Source organism: Punica granatum, chromosome 2, assembly GCF_007655135.1.
Source record: "Punica granatum isolate Tunisia-2019 chromosome 2, ASM765513v2, whole genome shotgun sequence".
NCBI classification, from domain to species: domain Eukaryota; kingdom Viridiplantae; phylum Streptophyta; class Magnoliopsida; order Myrtales; family Lythraceae; genus Punica; species Punica granatum.
The window spans coordinates 9,817,300-9,838,616 of record NC_045128.1 but is presented as its reverse complement, the minus strand read 5'-3'; the positions used below and the strand labels follow the sequence as shown (position 1 = coordinate 9,838,616).

Here is a 21,317-nt window from a genome sequence, read left to right as displayed (position 1 = left end):
TGCCCAGCAGTTATAGTCAGTTCATTATGAGCTATAATATGAATGACTACAATAAACCATTGCCTGAACTGCTTAGCATGTTGAGAACAGCTGAGCATGATATCAGCAAGGGGACGTCCGTTCTAATGGTCCAAGGGACCAAAAGAAAGGGCAAGAGCAAGAGTAAAGGCAAGAAGGCTAAAGGTGCATCCAATTTTGACTTGGGTGCGTTGAAGCCTAAAGCCAAGGTGGCGAAGAATGATTACTGCTTCCATTGTGGCAACACTGGACATTGGAAGCGGAATTGTAAGATATACCTGGAAGAGTTGAAGAAGAAGAAGGGAAGTGAGACTTCCACTTCAGGTATCCATGTTATAGAGATTAATGTATCTACTACTTCTACATCTTGGGTATTAGATACCGGATGTGGTGCTCATATTTGTGGAAATATGCAGGACCTAAAGGACAGTAGATCGTTGACAAAGGGCGAGGTGGACCTACGAGTTGGAAATGGAGCAAGAGTTGCTACATTAACTGTAGGGACTTATCACCTAGTTTTGCCTACTGGGCTTGTATTAGATCTTAACGACTGTTATTATGTACCTGCTATTAGTAGAAACATAATATCTGTTTCTTGTTTGGACAAGAAGGGATTTTGTTTCACTATAAAGAACAAGTGTTGTTCTATGTACATGAATGATGTATATTATGGCAGTGCACATTTAAGTAATGGTCTGTATGTTCTTGATCTAGATACGCCTATTTATAATGTGGAAACCAAACGGCTCAAATCTAATGATTCGAACCCGACTTACCTCTGGCATTGTCGTTTAGGCCATATTAGCGAGAATCGCATCTCTAGACTCCATAAGGATGGATTACTGGACTCGTTTGATTTAGAATCGATCGAGACATGCGAACCTTGCTTAATGGGGAAAATGACTAAGGCCCCTTTTACCGGAAAAGGTGAGCGAGCTAGTGATCTTTTGGCTCTCATACATACCGATGTATGTGGACCAGTGAACAAGCTTGCTAGAGGTGGGTATCTCTACTTTATTACATTTACTGATGATTTCAGTAGATTTGGATATGTGTTTTTGATGAAACACAAATCTGAATCCTTTGAAAAGTTCAAAGAATTTAAGAATGAAGTGGAGAATCAGTTGGGTAAGAGCATTAAAGTTCTTCGATCAGATCGAGGAGGTGAATATTTGAGCTATGAGTTCGCTGACTATCTTAAACAGTGTGGGATTTTATCTCAACTGACTCCACCTGGAACACCACAATGGAATGGTGTAGCTGAGAGGAGGAATCGAACTTTATTAGATATGGTTCGATCTTTGATGAGTCATGCAAACTTATCTGACTCCTTCTGGGGATATGCTCTACAGACAGCTGCTCTCATATTAAACAATGCTCCGTCGAAATCAGTTGAAAGGACACCATATGAGATGTGGTATGGGAAACGTCCCAAGATGTCTTTTCTAAAGATATGGGGTTGCGAAGCTTATGTGAAGAGATTGTCTTCGGATAAGCTTGGCCCTAAATCGGACAAATGTTACTTCGTGGGGTATCCTAAGGAAACTCGAGGATACTATTTCTATAATCCCATCGAGGGCAAAGTGTTTGTCGCTCGAACTGCGGTATTCCTTGAGAAAGAGTTTCTCTTCAAAGGAACTAGTGGGAGGAAATTAGAACTTGGGGAAGTTCTACCACAAAATGACATTGACCAATCGACGGGCAATGTTGCAGAACAAGTATCACAAGTTGTTGTGGCACAATCTTCTACACAGGTGACACAGGAGCCTCGTAGGTCTAGTAGGATACGTCATGAGCCCGAGAGATATGGATTTCTCGTGACTCAAGACAATGACGTATTGCTCATAGATAATGATGAGCCTACAACCTATGTGGAAGCCGTAATAGGCCCAGACTCTGAGAAATGGCTGGAGGCCATGAGATCTGAGATGGAGTCCATGTACACTAACCAAGTATGGACTTTGGTTGATCCACCTGAAGGGGCAAAACCCATTGGGTGTAAGTGGGTCTTCAAGAAGAAGACTGACATGGACGGTAATGTGATTACCTTTAAGGGCCGACTTGTGGCAAAAGGTTTCAGACAAGTTCATGGTGTTGACTATGACGAAACCTTTTCCCCGGTAGCTATGCTTAAATCCATCAGGATCTTACTTGCAATTGCAGCTTATTATGATTATGAGATCTGGCAAATGGATGTCAAAACTGCTTTCCTGAACGGGAAGCTCCTCGAGGATGTGTTTATGACACAACCTGAGGGTTTTGTCGATCCACATTGTGCCGGAAAGGTTTGTAAGCTACAACGGTCTATTTATGGACTGAAGCAAGCTTCTAGGAGCTGGAATCTTCGTTTTGATGATGCAATCAAAGAGTTTGGCTTCGTCAAGAATGAAGATGAACCCTGTGTTTACAAGAAGGTTAGTGGGAGCATAGTAATCTTCCTGGTGTTATATGTAGATGACATACTTCTGATCGGGAATGACATTCCTTCCTTACAGTCTGTGAAGACTTGGTTGGGAAGGTGTTTCTCTATGAAGGACTTAGGCGAAGCTACCTACGTGCTAGGTATCAGGATCTATAGAGATAGATCCAGGAGACTGCTTGGCTTAAGTCAGAGTGCATACATAGATAAAGTGCTTCGGCGATTTAGCATGCAGGATTCTAAGAAAGGGTCGCTGCCTATGTTACATGGCATAAGCCTTTCGAAGGCTCAGTGTCCTTCTACTCGAGAGGAGAGGGACCGCATGAATAGGATTCCATATGCGTCAGCTATTGGATCCATCATGTATGCTATGTTATGCACTCGATCAGATGTCTCGTATGCTTTGAGTATGACGAGTCGATACCAATCAGATCCAGGTGAAAGACACTGGATTGCAGTAAAGAACATCCTTAAGTACTTACGAAGGACTAAGGAGATGTTTTTGGTATATGGAGGCGAAGAAGAGCTCGTTGTAAGAGGTTACACCGATGCTAGCTTCCAGACCGATAAGGACGACAGTAGATCGCAGTCAGGGTATGTGTTCTGCCTGAATGGAGGTGCTGTGAGTTGGAAGAGTTCCAAACAGGAGACAGTAGCCGACTCTACCACAGAGGCCGAGTATATTGCTGCCTCTAACGCTGCAAAAGAGGCCGTTTGGATTAAGAAGTTCATAAAAGAATTTGCTGTGGTTCCTAGTATCGTAGACCCAGTGGATCTCTATTGTGACAACAATGGAGCCATTGCGCAAGCTAAGGAACCCAGGTCTCACCAACGATCCAAACATATACTCAGGCGCTTCCATCTCATTCGCGAGATCATCGACAGAGGAGATGTGAAGATATGCAGAATACCAACAGATGAGAATCTCGCAGATCCACTTACGAAGCCTCTTGTGCAGCGCAAGCACGAGGCTCACACTAGATCTATTGGCATTAGACAGATGCCAGATTGGCTCTAGTGCAAGTGGGAGATTGTTGGGAATTGGTGTATGCCCTAGATGCAATCTATCATCAGTTCTGTAATATGACATGTATTTCATTATATTACGAGGCATATCTGTTATTGTGTAAATTGCGCTAAATATGATTTTACACAATAATGTCCTTGGAATAGTAGGTTCAATAGGCATCAAGTGTGACTTGATTGTGAGATCCTATAATTACTGAACATTATTCCTAAATGTCCATAGTCAAAGTATTATCGTTAATTAGGACAACGATAATACGGTTAGATTAGTGTAAGTGTTGATTGATGATCAAATCTCATAGGTCATGGATATGGAGATATCAAATCACACCACATGTATACATTAAGAGTAATGTGTATAGGACTGATCCGCCATGAGATTGCTACATGGGTTGTTACGTGACTGTCATTAGCATATCTCAAAGTGACTATAGTGTAATGGTCCTTTGACTTGAGGTCACCATAGATTCCTACATGTAATGTCATATACTTTGATACTGTCAAACGCCACTGTAACAGGATGGTTATAAAGACAGTTATTGGGTATACCACAGAGCATGGAGAGGAATGTGAGTGATCAAGATAGGATTTGTCCCTCCTACGAAACGGGAGCGATATCTCACGGCCACTTGGTGGTTAAGTCTAAAAGTGTATGCATACCCAAATGAGTCGATATAATGATATCGAGCTCATTTGTTCTGATAGACTTACCCGGTAAACCAAGAAAAAGAGATATTGAGCCATACAAGGATGTCATCGACCATGCCTTGGGCTCAATAGAGATATAGAGGACAAAGGGATTATATTACACGGTAATGGAGGTCACAAGGTTCGTCGAGAAATTGACTTTCCGATTACTTGAGTAACAGTGATGCATTGCTAGATGCCACTCACTGTTTGTAATATTGAAATAGAGATTTTGATATTACTGTCAACGTAATTGGGAACCTACAGGGTCACACACTACGACTAAATTGACGAGATATTTTGAAACAATAAAATCATCTAATAAAGATTAGATGATTTATGGTGCGACTAATTAATCGGATATTTAATGAGATTAAATTTGTCGATTAATTAGACTCGATTTATTAGATTAAATGGACCAAATTGATGCAAGATTAATACGGTGACACATGGGCCATACATATGTCTACATTTATACATACACATGGGCTAATTAAATGATGCCATTTACCTAGACACATGGGCCATACATATGTCTACATTTATACATACACATGGGCTAATTAAATGATGCCATTTACCTAGACACATGTCATGTAGGGAGCCCATGTAATTCTAATCCCACATCGGTGGGATTTGAATTTTCTTCCCTTCCTGTTTGTTATATAAAGGGTACAGAATATATATATATATATATATAGATGAGATATATATGTATGCATGTGTTTGTGTACGTTTACATACACAAATATATAAGATATACATGTATGTATATAAATGGGCATAATTGAGTTGAATTGTTCAACTCATTAGGTCCAATTAAGTCTAATAAATCTCGAGAGTCGCACCAGTGTTTCTTTCGAGTGTTGGTCGCTAGCACCGCCGATCTCGAAGACTCGTCGACAAAGTCGGTGTGGATTCCAGTAGAGGCGTCACGCGTGGGACGCTCGGTCGACAACTTTAAATATTCCAGGTACGTTTTTATTTACTCTTATTCTTCTAGTAGGTCTTGGAATTAGTTTCACGGGTAGGAAATTTTGAATTTCTGTTCCTTTTTCGCTTCCGTTGCGCCCCGTGGAACTAGCACTAAGTTCGTCAATTGATTAACAATATCCTGGAAATTACTCATGTGCACAGCCATATCACCTCCATCATGGTAACGAAGATGAATAAGCTTCTTCACGAGAAAGACCTTATTTTGTGGTGTCTTCCTCGCATAGAGATTTGCCAACTTATCCCACAAAGCTTTCGCATTTGTCTCATGAGCAACATGATGATAAATACGATTGTCTACCCAGTGCCGAATCAAACCAATAGTCTTCCGATTTGCACGTTCTCTAGCCTTGTCATCCTTATCTTTTGGTTTCGCCGAATCCCCTTCAATGGGATCATACAAGTCCCTGTAAAATAAAAGATCCTCCGTTCGAGACTTCCATATAGAGTAGTTGGTTATATTCAACTTGAACATAGATCCTTTAGACTCCTCCATCTCGAAAGAATCAAAAACCTCAAACTTCTCTAACCCGGGGCTCTGAGAACACTTGTTGGGAAGAGTGTGCTTGACCAAACAACAATGCAGTGATTAATCTTCCTCTTTTACTAGTGTAATCGAGATAGGAACCAGTCAAATTAACCAACAAATAATAAAGACAAACATCGAGAATTTTTACTTGGAAAACCCCGATGTGGGGAAAAACTACGGGACCGACTCCAAATCAATGATTTACTATTACACAATGTTTTTCACCAAGGGTAAACCCTTGGATCACCAAATTCAAGAGACACGCTTTCTTGGATCACCCAAACATCAAAATTCATCACCCATAACGGGTGGATTACAAAGTCAATTGAAACAGCACCTACAGAGCTCAAATAGAAATTCTGACCGTTCATAACTTAGCCCCTCGTGTGATGAAGTCGCTGCCAAAATTTCATCTCCATCGGAGTTTGTTTGCCCTTCCGATTGGGGTTTGATCTCGCCCCGCGCGCTGCCCTCCGAATTCTGCTCTGTTCTTCTGCCGATCAGCCTTTGTTTTTAGCCTCTATTAGGGCTGAAATTATCCACTTTTGTGTGGGTTGTTGGGCCTATTAAAGCCCAATAAAAGTATTTAAGCCCAAACTTGCTCCATTTGAGGGATCCCCAACGCAATTAACGTAATGAGATTCCGATCGTGCTGGGAAACTACGCTGTTCTTTTGACGGAAACAAAATTTGAAACCTTTGAGATTGCTCCAGAGATTCTCTGTTGTTAGAGCTAGAGATGGATCCGGAGGCATCCGAGAGTGATTACGATGTTTTCTTGAGTTTCAGAGGACCGGATACCCGGCAGGGCTTCACCGATGTCCTGTACGATTACATGGACAAGGCAGGGATCCGAGTTTTCAGAGACGATGATGAGCTCATGATCGGTGACAAGATCGAGATGATTTTGCAGGCAATCGGAGCCTCCCAACTGTGCGTGCCCATCTTCTCTGAAACATTTGCGTCCAGTAAATGGTGCCTCCGTGAGGTGTATAGGATGGTCCGGCTGAAGAAAGAGATCGTTCCCATTTTCTATAAGGTGTCGCCAGATGATGTTAAGCTTAAGACGCCGATGTACAGTAAGTTCATAGAGGAGCACGAGGTCAAGTACGGGAAGAAGAGAGTTGAAAAGTGGAAGGATGCCCTGAGAGCAAGTGCTCAATTCAAGGGGAGAGAAGTATCTAGTAAACGGTAAACTGCTTCAAATTCGCGAAATGCAAGATCTTTGGTTTCAATGCTCGAAAACTGACAACTGTATAGTCTTCGCAGCCCGTCTTTTATAATTTTCATTGCTAAATCGTTACATATGCACCTGGCCTGAGAGGGGCTGGATTTAAAGAATTTATTTGATATACCCATATAAAATCTTCTGATAGTCTGCAAACAATGCAATCTGATGCTAATATAAGATGAAATTATTTTGATGGCAGCTACACTGAATTTTGCAAAGAGTTCGTGAGCGAAGTTTTGATGAAGTTAAAGCCAAGAAAAGAATTTGACACTGGCGAGTTAATTGGCATGGAAAATCAGATCGAGTCCCTGATGAAATTGATGGATATTGAATCAGTTGATGTCCGGTTCATTGGAATCTATGGAATGGGCGGTATCGGTAAGACGACTCTTGCTAAGATTATTTTCAACAAATGCTCAGCTAGCTTTGACTACAGCAGCTTCATGGAGGATGTACGGGAATCGTCGGAACGTAATGGTCTTCAATATTTGGAGAAAGAACTGCTAGGTAGTCTTTACCAAAAATCTACAACTGGATCCAATTTTTCCAGACAACTTGAAGAAATGTTTTGTAAGAAGAAGGTACTCTTAGTTCTCGATGATATTGATAAGTGGGAACAAATTGAAAAGCTTGCCGGAAAATCTTCTTGGTTCGGTCCAGGGAGTAGGATCATCATAACAACCAGAAACATAAGAGTTCTTACAAAAGGCAGAACACTAAACGAGAAGGAAGTTTGGCCTTTTGAAATGGAGACGCTACAATCCCAGGACGCGCTTCAGCTATTCAGTAGGTATGCCTTTCTGAGAAACTCTCCTCCATTTGATTTCACCGGCCTTTCTGAAGAAGCTGTTTCCACTACTGGAGGGCTTCCATTGTCTCTCATAGTCATGGGCTCCCTTCTTCGTAATGAAGAAAAGGAAGTATGGGTAGATGTCATAGCAAGATCGAAGCAAATTGCTGTTAAAGAGGTGAAGGAAAGGTTGAAGATAAGCTTTGACAAACTTGATTATGATCACCAACAAATGTTTCTCGACATAGCTTGTTTTCCTTTCTGCAACGACAAATCCAAAGCCTTTTACATGTGGGAGGCTTCTCGGTTTTTCCCAACTTATGGACTCGAAGTCCTCAGATCCATGTCTTTCATAAAAATCACCCACAACAATTGGATATGGATGCACGACCAGTTCCGTGACCTCGGAAGGGATATTGTTCGTGGGGAGAGTTTTCACCCTAGAAAGCGTAGCAGGTTGTGGGAGCATGAAGAAGCACTGAAGGCACTCACGTGTAAAAAGGTATATGTGCAATGTCGACCTTTTTTTTTTTTTTTTTTTAAATTAGCATTAGAACAAGATAATGCTCTATAGATTTTTCGTTAACATTGCAGTAGTATTTTGCAGTAATTATTCTCTCGTGTGTTTTAACATGCCTAATTTCCATCATGTTAGCAGAAGAAGGAGAATGTTCAAGGTCTTTGTCTGGACAAAGCTTGCAAAGTGAAGCTGACACAAAAGGAATTGTCAACTTTTGAAAATCTAAGGCTCCTCCATTTGGAAGAAGCAAAATTTCAAGGGGACCTCAATCATCTTCTACCGGAGTTAAGATGGCTTTCATGGATATCTCGTTCGAAATTTGAAGTGAGCAATTTTACTGTGGCAAAGTTAGTGACGCTTGACCTCTCTGACAGTTCAATCGACGAAAATTGGCAAGGATGGAGCCTACTCCAGGTATCATATCTTATTCTACTCCGGGATGAAACTGATCGATTAGTCTTTAATAAATGATTTCTGGCTTGACATAGATGCTTTCCTGCAGAGCGCAAAGAATTTGAAAGTTCTGGACCTCAGCAGGTGCTCAAAATTAAAAAGGACACCGAAATTCCCAAAAAGATGATATTGGAGAGATTAGTTCTTGAGGAATGTGATAACTTATCTGAAATTGATAGTTCCATTGGCAATCTGATTTGCCTGAGGCATTTAAACCTCCAGGATTGCTGGAGACTCTGTTGGTCGCAGACAGACAGCAAACAATCTGGCAAGCTTCCAAAATCAATTGGTAACCTGGTGAAGCTCGAGAGCTTTTCCTTAAGGGGATGTTCTAGCATGAAGAAACTTCCCGGATCATCACTTGGGCAACTAAAATCGTTATATGAGTTAAACTTATCTTACACAGGGATTGTAAAGTTACCCAGATCAATTGGAGAATTGAAGGGGCTCAAGCAACTAGACTTGCGCCACTCCGGGGTAAGAAAACTTCCAATGAGCATTGGCGCTTTGAGTTCGTTAGTATCTTTGCACTTGACGGGAACGAAAATCATGGAATTGCCTTCTTCTATTGGAGGACTTGTGAAACTTGAGAATCTGAACTTATGGGCCTGTCCGGAGATGAAGACACTTCCCAATTCGCTTGGGGAACTAAAATCACTAGTCATGCTGGATTTGGATGGCACAAAAATTTCCGAGTTGCCCGATTCTATTGGCAAACTTGGAAAACTTGAGCTCCTGAGATTATCGGGTTGTTTTGAACTGAAGGCACTTCCCCAGTCCGTTGGCAATTTGAAATCATTAATCAAGTTGTATCTATCAAGGACATCAATTACAGAATTACCGGAGTCTATTGGATATCTAGAGAAACTGCAAGAGATTACAGCGGAGGGCTGTAAATTAAGAAAGTTACCCAAGTGTTTCGGGGCATTGCAGAAGCTTGAAGAGTTGAGAGTTGGATCAAACGATTGTTTGGTACGACTTCCCAAAGGAATGAAAAGCCTATCCTCTCTGAAGAAACTGGATGTGCATGGTTCCAGAATTTCCAAGTTGCCATCGTCAATCAGTCGACTGTCTCTCCTTGAAACACTCAATTTAGAAAACTGCCATCAGCTTCGAGATCTGCCCGAGCTCTCCTCTGGTTTGACCGAACTACATATCACATCCAAGTCCCTCCAACAAGTGCCTAATCTCTCGAAAATGAGTAATCTACGGAAACTGAAGATCGGTGGCAGCAATGATTTGGAACCTTCAAATTTAGATGCAATTGAGACATTGACGAAGCTCGAGACACTTGAGTTGCGTTTTGGACTTTCAAATCGCGCTTGCATCCCAAGCAATTTCAGCCGCTTATTTAAGCTCCAGACACTTGTATTGTCTTGCCGAAACTTGAAATATCCCTTGCAGCTTCCATCCAGTTTGTCGTGCTTGGTTCTCCTGCATGTCAACCGGAAGACAAACTTGCCGCGTCTCTCTAAGCTGACCAACTTACTGGAATTAGAGTTTGAGGAGTGCTCGAAGGACGACGGGTTTGAGAATCTCGGCATTGAAGGCCTGCATTCGCTGCGGGAATTCAGGTTGCTAAATTGCAGTGGCAGTCTCATGGGTGGGCTTGGCCTTCCGGAAAATTTGAACTTTCTGATGATAAAGCAGTGTGAATTCCTCATAAAGTCCCCAGATCTGTCGGGATCGAAGAAAGTTGAACATGTGGTTCTGTGGAGCTGCAAAAGACTAACTGAGATTCCTGGACTTGGAAAGTTGAAAAGCTTAGAATTCTTGGAAATTAGAGATTGCAGTTCCTTGGAGAAGGTGGAAAATCTGTCAGGGCTGAAAGATCTAAAAGAGCTTGTGATAACTAATTGCGATGCACTTACACATATTGAAGGCATCGACACCTTGGAATTTGAGTTCCTCAAGTGGGGGAAAAGTGAGGTTAGAAGTCTCAATTACATTACTTCAGCTCATTCCTACCGTTTTGGTGGACTAGCATTGCTTCGTACAAATTTTCATCAATGTGCTTTCCTATTTCGATTTTTTGCAGGATGAAGAAGGTGATTAGGATGATGATGAGGATGAAGACGAACGCTGAATGGCTGGGAAGCATGACGACTACTTGAAAAGGGAAGACATTAAAGAAACTTTTTTTCAGTTGATGCGAGACACCTCCAACAAAAAAGAATTGATCTAGTTCAATCTATTCCAATCCTTTCAGCATGTTACCAAGTAAAGACCTTCGCTATATCTCGTTCTTTTTATGGTTTCAGTCTCACTTTATGGAAATATGGATATCTTGAGGATCAAGATCTGTCTGGAGGTGTTACTCTCTATAGATACAGTTTTCATGAACTCAAATCTTGCTGTTTCACTGGTCTGATGCTTTCCCCGTGAATATACACTATATGGCTATATTAACCATTTCCAAAGAGACTCTGCCCCATCAGAGCAGGCTTCCAGCCACGATCTTCAATTTCACTTTTGCCTTCACGATCTTCAATTTCATAGCAGCTGCATGTCAACTTGTGCAACTCCCAAACCAGAGGCAAATCCGCAGCCTTCCACCAGCTTCTTTTTCCTTATTGATGACACACCTTCATCGTCGAGCTCTCACATAGGTAAACAAAAAAGCTGGGGTGTATGGTCAAATGTATTTTTGACCTGCAATTGCTACATGAGCTTAAACGGCAAAAAATTGAACAGAGAGGTAATGGAGTTCTATCTAGCAACAATTTGAAACCATAAGCTTTTTCTTGCAACGAATAATACGTTGGGATAGATTTTTAATTTTAATCAAACTTCTGACTTTTTTTTCAATTAACCCAATATATATATATATATTAAATCTATCTATACTATTATCTTTTTTCGGTTATAAAGGAGAACCAAGACTCAGTATAATGAAAGAAAAATCCTAAATAATCAAATATAAAATGGCACGGGTAGTCCTACTTGTATTGCTACGATATTGATGTTTTAATAATCTTATCTAATTTTTTCTTTTTCTTGGCTTGAGCTTTGTTTTGTTTAATGAACTTTTTAATGCAAATTCGAAATTGATTGTTTTGATGCTGATTATTTTGATAGGATCTCTAATCCAATTCCATTATAAATGTTGTTTCAGTAATTGTAAAACTTTTCTAATTTATATAGCTTGAATATTTCTCTTTTATTCTTATATCATAATTTAATGGAATTCCCTTTCCATCTTCTCTAAGTTCACTAGCTTTGTTTATTTGTTTATCTTATTTTCTGGTTGAATTTTGATTTGTAGAGATCCTTTTTTCAAATTTCAAATTAATTGCTTCGATATTGATTGTTTTAATAATCTTCACCAACTTTTTCTTAGTTGAACTCTAATTCGCTAAATAATTTTTTTTAATGCAAATTTGATATTGATAGTAAAAATCAATATTTCTTTTTCATTCTTATTTTATAATTCACTGGCGTTCTTTTTTTAACAACTTTAAGCTCATTTATTTATTTATTTATTTTAACAATTGTAATACTAATATTGATTTTTACTATCAATAATCAACTTCATTTATATGTATATATATATATATATATTTAGTTTCACCATTTGATACGTGATAAAATATATGGTAATTATATCCTATGAGATTAATTTTAAGTTCACTTATTTTACTTTATAAAATGATTATCTTAGATAGTATAATATTGAAGAAAGATTTTTCGTATATTTTTGCTTTGAATATTTTGTATATGTATATTTGTAAAAGTAATAAGGGAATATACTTAGTATCTCAAATTAAATTATAAGAATTAAAACCTTGCATTTTTATATTTTCTTATTGCTAGTAGTTTTTCATGCACGTATTACATATTAAATGAAGCCAAAAAAATAATACTAAATTAATTTCTATAGTTTTAGATTTTTTTTCTCAATTCCCAGTTTTACATAAAACTCAATCACATATAATATATATATATATATATATATATTAAGATCAAATTTTACATTATTTAACAATACGAATAAGTTTTGATACCTCAAGATTTGTATCTTCAAATTTCTTATTAATCGTCCGCGCAACATGTGAGTATGTAGTTCTAGTTGTAAAAAAACAAAGAAAAAAGGAAACAAAATTTAGATATCTTACAGCCTCAATTTCCCGTGCCAGATAAACCAGAATGCAGTCCCGAGTGAAACAATACCCCACTTTCAGTGGAACATTCTAGTGGAAGTTTTAACATTTGCTTCTGCCTTATGGTAAATTAGTTTGGCATAGGAAACACGTACTGCGTGCGGAGCACCATGTGATATACTTTTTAATCAATTCTGTTGTATAACTAGACAATCGCAACATGTTACCTGTCATCAATAGTACTACGTCTGCATCTACTGGAAAAAGAAAAATAATACTACGTCTGCAAACCACGAAATCCTACTTTTGTCAAATATTCTGTGAGGGTATTGCAACGATTAATAATAGTGGCAAACAGTTAAAACAATAACAAGATGGACTGAAAATCCAAGTTGAGACGCAGAACTTCAAATTTACAAACAGGAACGACACACGATCACACTTAAATCTACCAACAGTGAAACCAATATATGTAAACATTTTATGAAGTATGGTAGGCCGATCCATATGTACTTCTAAAATAATTCCATTCATTATCTAAAAGAAATCCTCAGTCCCGTTGTAAACTCTTATCTGCTCATCGGGATGGAAACTTAGATTTGGCCTTCTAGGTCCGTATCTCCGAAGATGTCTCCGGGGATGAAATCCTCTCTCCTTGAATTTTCCAAAAAGAGGAATCATAGAAAACCGAGGTGCCATGTAGTCACAGAATTGATCATCAGAAAGCGTCTCCCTAGGAAGAACTGACATGGTTCCATTGGGTTCAATCTTGTCGCACATCCAGTCTGGACCAAAATCGACTTGAAGGGTGGGCAGAATTTGGGAGAGAAGGAGAAGGATGAGAAAGAGAGAGCACAGGGAAATTCTCGAAGCCATAACAATGTGGGAAAAACAAAGATCTCTGATATGAATATGGGAGTCATAGCATTCCTTTTATATATATATATACAGCAAAAGGTCGGTTAGTTCATTGATAGGTAAGGTAAGAGAAATCTATCTATCTTCATTTTTACATATATAAAAAGTAAAGATCAATCTTTTATAAGTTTTTTTTTTTATCCTTTGAGAGCTCTATCATTTTTTATATTCAAGTGACTGGATTATTTTTGGGATCCAAATCAGATTTTTTTTTTTGGCAAATCAGATTAGATGAGACTTTTTTCCTAGAAAATTATGTTAAGTATTGGTCACAAGATATTGTGGAGGAATTTTAGGTCGTATAAAATATTAGAAATCCCAAATTAAAGTGTGAATTTTAGGCGCCGAATTCTCAAGGATTCCAAATTTTCATCTATAGTGGAAAGAAGTGATGAGATGTTTAAGTAAGTAATCAATCCGTACATGAGATAAATTAATTTTATTTCAGAGTTGAAGAATTAAAATTGTAACTAGAATAATCATCATAAAATTTTATAATTCTCCTAAGTATGGACTTGGAAAAAGTATATTTGTATCTATCTATATTATCATTCTATCTATTTATGAGAGAGTAATGTTTTGTAACCACCATTCATGAAAATAGTATATTATGAAATTACTCAATCAACAATTTAAAAAAGTAGCCACCCAATTAGAAAGAAACTGATTGTGGATATTTTAGTCATTATATAAAATATTTTTCTCATATTCTTTCCACAATTTTCACCCACTTCACAATTCTACCATTTTATGTATCTTTCACATCTATCTCACGTTAAATTTATTTCTCTCCTCTCTCTCATAACTTAATCACACTTTTTCACTTTTCTTTATTTATTTTTCTTTTCTGTACAAAAGGGAGACATAATTTAGTTGGTGCAACTTCCCTCTCCCAATAATGCCCATTCCAAAATAGCATTTTAATTAAGAACCATTAGATACAATGGAAATTAGAGTTATCTATACTATATATATAAGTATGACAAGTTTCCCCAATTTTCAATATCTCAAAAAATGCCCCTCGTGACTTTTTCCTCGCACTTTTTTGGCTCGTGACTTTTTTGGTCGCACATTTTCATTATGTATATGAACAAACTCTTTCTATTCATTGCTCATTTTTACGCTTTATTGCCTTGCATCTCTCTCAATTAAGTTAGCCCTTCATCACATGTATGTTTGTTATGTAATTATTCATTTTGTAGTTTCAAAATTTCATTGCATCATATGTTCGTTTTCAATGTCAGTTGTTCTAACAGGTTCATACATTCTTTGTCTCATCGCTGTCAATCACGTGATTGTTTTCAAAATTTCCCGTTTTCCTAATTTTTACTCCAAAAAATGCCTATATCATTCGTAAATTTCTCCCTTTCCTTTCATAATTTTTACTGTCACACTTTTGGTGTGCTTTATTAGTATAATTTTTTTCTCATACACTTTTAACTTTCTATTCAGCACTCATTCTCAACATTTGTTGCCTCACATGTTCTATTATATATTGCCTCAACAGAGTTAAACTTTGTTCGACCCTTCTCAAAGTGTTTCTCCAACTTTTTTTCCTTTCTGCCCTAGGTAAATTAATAATATTACTATTTTACCCTTTACTCAAATAATACTAATGCTACTAAACATCACATATTTTCAATAGCATGGCATCCTTTTATTTGTTTTAATAGAAAAACTAACTTTTACATTTTTTTTCTCATGATCTTTCGACTTCAAGGCACTTTTTTATACTTCTTCACTATAAAAACTAACTAGCATGTTCTTTCTCATAATTATTCACTCTAAAGAACGCATCGAACATGAAATAACTTCTCCATTCAACGCTTACAGATCCTTTCTCCCCTTTCCTATTTACATTTGTATTTTTTCTATTTTCTCTTTCGATTTTTAATTACTTCTCCTTTTAATTATCCTTATTCTTTGACTTTGCTAATCATTGGAAAAAAAATTTCCCATATTCTCTTTCTTGGGCCATAATCTTTTTATTTTTTTCAAGTTTCAAAAACCAACTTATACCTATTCTTTCTCATGACATTTCGATTTCAAGACACTTTTTCATACTTTTTTACTATAAAAACTACCTAGCATGTTCTTTCTCATAATTATTCACTCTAACAAACGTATCAAATATCAAATAACTTCTTCATTCAACACTTACAGTTCCTCTCTCATGTTTCATATTTACATTTATATCTATGGATTTTCAAAATTTATATTAAGAACTTTAAAAATTTATTTTATAGATTGATATTTTCTAATGAGTTACTGACATATATCCTACGATTAAAAAGAATTATATTTTTGATGAATTTTTCAAAATTTATATTAATTTATTTAAAAAATTATTTAAGATATTATGCCATCAGTAATTTGCTTTCAAAGTCCTGATCAAATTTTTTATGGGATCCTATGAATACGAAAGGTACGCATTTGAGAGAATAAAAAAGAAAGAAAGAGAAGAAATTTTTTAAAGAAAAGAGACACCATATCATTAATTTTTTTATTTAATTTTATTTTCTCTTATCTCATGTTTCTTCTTCTCTCCCTATTCTTATTCTTCTCTTTTTTTTCTGTCCACAAACATTAGCTATCGTTTTATCAATTGCTACTGCAGTACCTGCCACCATCACCTGATAAAAATGTTGCACAAGTTTAAAGTCCTCATGCTGTCAATGTCCCCCTTCATGAGCTCTAAGTACATTTTCGTTCTTACTTTTCAAGGGTACGTGTGTAAAAAGGGAGAGATAAGTTGCTTCCAATGTAAATCTAATATCGATTATTAATACAACTTATCAGTTTAAGACTGAAATTAAATTTACTCTTATGCTTTAGGTGGGATCTAAAGTGTACTGTTTGTTTTTTTATTTTATTTGTTAAGTACAAATTATAATATATAATATGAATTACTATAATAAATTTATATATACATAAAATCGGATCCGATCAACTTCCTTCTAGAATTCTTTTCTTTAAAACTTAAACCCAACCTTTAAGGTCTTTAATTTTCAGAATTTTTCAATCTATTTGGGTAAGATTTTTCTAAAATTTTGAGCTATGGGTGTCATTGCGAGACTATTCGTAAAAATAATATTTCTATTAATTATTTTGTAACCTTTTACTAAAAATTTAAATTCATTTCTCTATTTTTTCCTTAGGATATTCTATTGACATGAAATATCAAGTCAGAAAAATATATCAACTGGAAAAATTTTCTTGAAATAAATTATTTTTTAATTACATTAAATCATTAATTTCATTTTTAAAATCATTTCTAATATTTTAATCGTACTTATCAAATTTTTATTATTCATACACTATACTATGCACAAACTACACGGAGTGTGAAAAAAACATAACTTAAAATGTTGCCTCTGTATTTTCATCATTATATACCATTTGTAATTCTACATAGTAGTGCTATTACTAAAAATTAAAAAATTATGATGAAAATTGAAAAAAATAATTTTTTGGTGAAAGAAAAGAAAAATACTTAGGTTGAGATAGAGATAGAGTAGGGGTTGAAGAGAAATAAGTCAGAAGTAGAATGGAGGATGACCATGCGTGAATTGATGGAAAAGCGAAATAAGATATATGAGTTAAAAATTTGAGCAGTTTTATGGTTTTATTTTTTCCCTCAGTTTTACTTTTCTTCAATAGAGTAAAAAATAATGGGGATAATTTTGTAAAATTGTACAAAAACTGATACATATATTTAGATATAATAATTTGTCATTAGTATGTTAATTTTGTATATACTTTTTTATGTTACACATATGTAAATAGTATTATTCATATATAGAAATATATGTTTCTATTGATTTTAATATTATTTTTTTATTTAATTATAAAATCAAATGAAATATTTTTTGTGAATATTAGTTTCCTTTAATAATGTCTATTTTTAATTTAATATTTCAATACCCATGGGGTCCACTTGGTAGATTTTCAAGTACCATGTCTACAATCTCAGTGCTATATTAGAAAATTTCGTTAAAATTGAGAAGAAAGTGATGGCACGCTAAATGTGATAAAAAAAACTCATACTTTGTAATTTTTTCAATTAAGAAGTTTGTGCTAGAAATAATAAAATGGCCAATTTTTTGCTTTTTTTGGGCCATCAACCCTCATGGATATTATTAACTATTCTTTATTTTATTTATTTTAAAATTATAGTAAAAGTAATTTCTAACTATAAATGATCACAAATTCATTCAAAAGGAGATATTATTAATTTACTTATAATTTATATATTTCTTTTTTAAAAGAGTTTTATTATATATTCTATCGTTCAAATATTATCTATTTTAACCTTACCAAATAAGGATTCACGTGCAACGCACGTATAAATTCACTAGTATCATTAAATTCATACAATACCTTTAACTACCAAATGGCCGCTCTGCCCATTATTTTGTCCCTCTTCTTCTACTCTACACTCTCTCCCTCAACACACCAACTTCCTTTTTTTTTTCTTTGTTAATTTTAAAATTTTATATATTTAGTTGAAGAAGCTATGTTTGTTTTTGTGAAATTAGAAAAATAGGGGATGTGAAGCAAAGAAATTACAATGACTTTAGAAATATTTTAGCTAGAAGTAATTTAGCGCGTGTATGATTCTCAAATTCAATTAACTCCGTGCATAGCACAAGTCGCATTCATATATATATATATATATGTGTGTGTGTGTGTGTGTGTGTGTGTGTGTGTGTGTATTTATAAGAGAATTTTTTTTTAAAATCTTGCAAGTCAAATAAAGTTTGTGCATTGCTTGGTACGCCGCATACAAAGCAGAAAATATTTCTAAAAATCATATACTCACGAAACTTCCTTAAGAACCTATATATGAATATAGAGCCGAATAAAATTCCTAAAGCCCTAGAAAGATGGCCCCCTAAAAACCTGTTTGCATTTGATAGACTAGAGAAACAATTTTCAATTTTCTAGAGAACTTCTTTCCGGTTCAAACCCTATGGGTTCTTCTAGGTAATGCCTTGCGTACAAGGACTTCATGACAATGGAGAGAAACACGCAACTGCAAAGCAATTAAATGAGAATGAATTGTGATTTTCAATAACAATACCAGAATTACAATTGGAATATTAAAAGATAACATACTCGAAACAAAGTTACAGATGATGGCCTACTCTGCTTTCTATAGACAAAGATAGTTTAGTTTCTGAAAACCTTGACTTAAGCTTGCCCAAGTTCAAAGATTTAGAAGAGTTATGACAGTATTGAGATGCTCGGAAGCAAATAATGTGGGATGGCGACAACCTTCCTGAAAAAAGACTGATGGAGTCGTGACCATGTCATTGAGGAGTACTCCTACCACCGCAGGCTTTGAACCTAAATCATTGAGGAATAAGCCCTACCGCTACAAGTTCGGTTGTCTAAATTATTCTACTCCTAAGATAAGAGGAAAGATACTCCCGAGCTAAGCTAAGCTACAATATGTCGAAAGTTGTATGTTGAGTTGTTGTGTTTTGTCCGAGGAGATCAGCTGGTATTTACAGGCCTCAAGCTCCCCTGGTTGTTTGCTGGTTTCCTTGAGGTGGAGATCGTGGGCAAAGTGACTGAAACGAACTTCCTTGCTGGTTAAGGGAAGTTCTTGTGTGCTACCCACTCCAAGTAAATTCGTTAGTAGCCATATGAATTGTGTCTTCCACACATATTTTCCACATAATCTTATCATTGAGGGTCCTATATTCATCTCTATCCACACGGAATTCTCGCTAAATCGTTCTTCTCCCACTCAAAATGGTTCGGGCGAACGTGTCATTCGGTCATCTTTCAATTATTATATAGCGAGTCGGAGATTAAGATACACTAATTGCATTTATTTAGAATATTTAATTATTATCTTTGTTTTATAATTTTCTTCTTCCACATTTTTAAAATTTTACTTTTCAATATGCTCGTGCATAAATATGTTTAGTTTTTATGGTAAATTATATATATGCTTCATTAATTTTCGTAAGAATATCAAAATTTTTAAATCAATTTCTATAACCTAGGCTCAATTTTCATAATATCGCGTTGAGTTAACCGTTTATATACATTTATCACATATATATAATTGAAAAATTACAACAAAAATTTTCTCTCAATTGTATTTAGTAAGAGATTTATGTACATTTAATTGCATGTGTTAAATACTTTTAATTATTATCTTGTTTTTTAAATTTTTTCCATATTCTTTTAATTTACTTATAATTATTATATAGTGAGCCGGAGATTTAGATACACTAATTGCATTTGTTAAAAATATTTAATATTATCTTTGTCTTTTAATTTTCTTCTTCTATATTTTTTTAATTGGACTTTTCAATATGCTTACGCATATATATGTTCAGTTTTTATGATATAAATTATATATATGCTTCATTAATTTTCGTAAGAATATCAAAATTTTTATATCGATTTCTATAAGCTAAACTCAATTTTTATAATGCCGCGTTAAGTTAATTGTTTATATACATTTATCACTTATATATAATTAAAATATTACAACAGAAATTTTCTTTTAATTGCATTTAGTAAGATATTTATGAACATTTAATTGCACTTATTAAATACTTTTAGCTATTATCTTGGTTTTAAAAAAATTTCAATATTCTTTTAATTATTATATAGTGAGCCGGAGATTTAGATGCATTAATTGCGTTTATTAAAAATATTTAATTTTATCTCTGTTCATTAAGTTTCTTTTTCCATATTTTTAAAAGTTTACTTTTCAATATGCTCATACATATATATGTTTTTTTATGATAAATTATATATATGCTTCATTAATTTTCAAAAGAATATCAACATTTTTAGGGCAAATTACATAAAAAAACCTAAATTTTGTAAAACGTCTCAGTTTTGTTCGAAATTTTGTTTTGTAACAAAACAAACCATAAGTTTTCTAAATTGTCTCAAAAATGGCCTCCGTTATAAATTCCGTCAATTTTGTATACATGAACTGTTAACTTCAGACATAAATCAAAAACAAATAAGATAGGTTAAATAAAAGGGCAAATTACAAAAAAAAAACCCAAGTTTTGTAAAATGTCTCAGTTTTGTCCTAAATTTTGTTTTGTAACAAAAAAACCATAAGTTTTCTAAAATGTCTCAAAAATGACCTCCGTTATAACTTCCGTCAATTTTTGCCTACGTGTGACCTACGTGGACTGTTAAAGGGACCCACTAGCCTACGTGTGACCTACGTGGACTGTTAAAGGGACCCACCATCAGCAGCAAAAATTGATGGAAGTTATAACGGATGTCATTTTTGAGACATTTTAGAAAACGTATGGTTTTTTTTGTTACAAAACAAAATTTAGGACAAAATTGAGACATTTTACAAAACTTGGGTTTTTTTTTGTAATTTACCCTAAATAAAAAAATTCAAATTTTCAAAAAAGTCTCAATTTCATCATAAATTTGGTTCGTAATAAAAAAACCATATGTTTTTGCTCCTAAAGTCGGCCCCGGCTAACATCTCCTCTCATGGACCATTTCTGAGAAATTTTTAAAATATGTATTTTTTTAAAATTACAAATTAAAATTTGGAACAAAACTGAGACTTTTCTGAAAACTTAGGTTATTTTTGTAAAGAAAAGAGAAGATGATCATATGATGTGTAAATT

General features: G+C 35.3%; 1 protein-coding gene across 1 annotated transcript; it reads left to right on the top strand.

The window, feature by feature from the left end:
- The first annotated feature begins 6,292 nt into the window (after window positions 1-6,292).
- LOC116193628 (TMV resistance protein N-like) lies at window positions 6,293-11,085 on the top strand. Its single transcript, XM_031522371.1, has 5 exons — window positions 6,293-6,862; window positions 7,102-8,194; window positions 8,348-8,626; window positions 8,717-10,594; window positions 10,704-11,085. The coding sequence occupies exons 1-5, from the start codon at window positions 6,411-6,413 to the stop codon at window positions 10,719-10,721; spliced, it is 3,720 nt and encodes a 1,239-aa protein (XP_031378231.1). The 5' UTR covers window positions 6,293-6,410; the 3' UTR covers window positions 10,722-11,085.
- The last annotated feature ends 10,232 nt before the right edge of the window (window positions 11,086-21,317 follow it).

Excerpts from the sequence above, each read along its gene's own strand:
- LOC116193628 (XM_031522371.1), top strand. The coding sequence starts at position 6,411 with ATGGATCCGGAGGCATCCGAGAGTGATTACGATGTTTTCTTGAGTTTC. Across the intron at positions 6,863-7,101 it reads AGAGAAGTATCTAGTAAACG|CTACACTGAATTTTGCAAAG; the intron begins GTAAACTGCTTC and ends TTTTGATGGCAG. Across the intron at positions 8,627-8,716 it reads AAGGATGGAGCCTACTCCAG|CGCAAAGAATTTGAAAGTTC; the intron begins GTATCATATCTT and ends TTTCCTGCAGAG.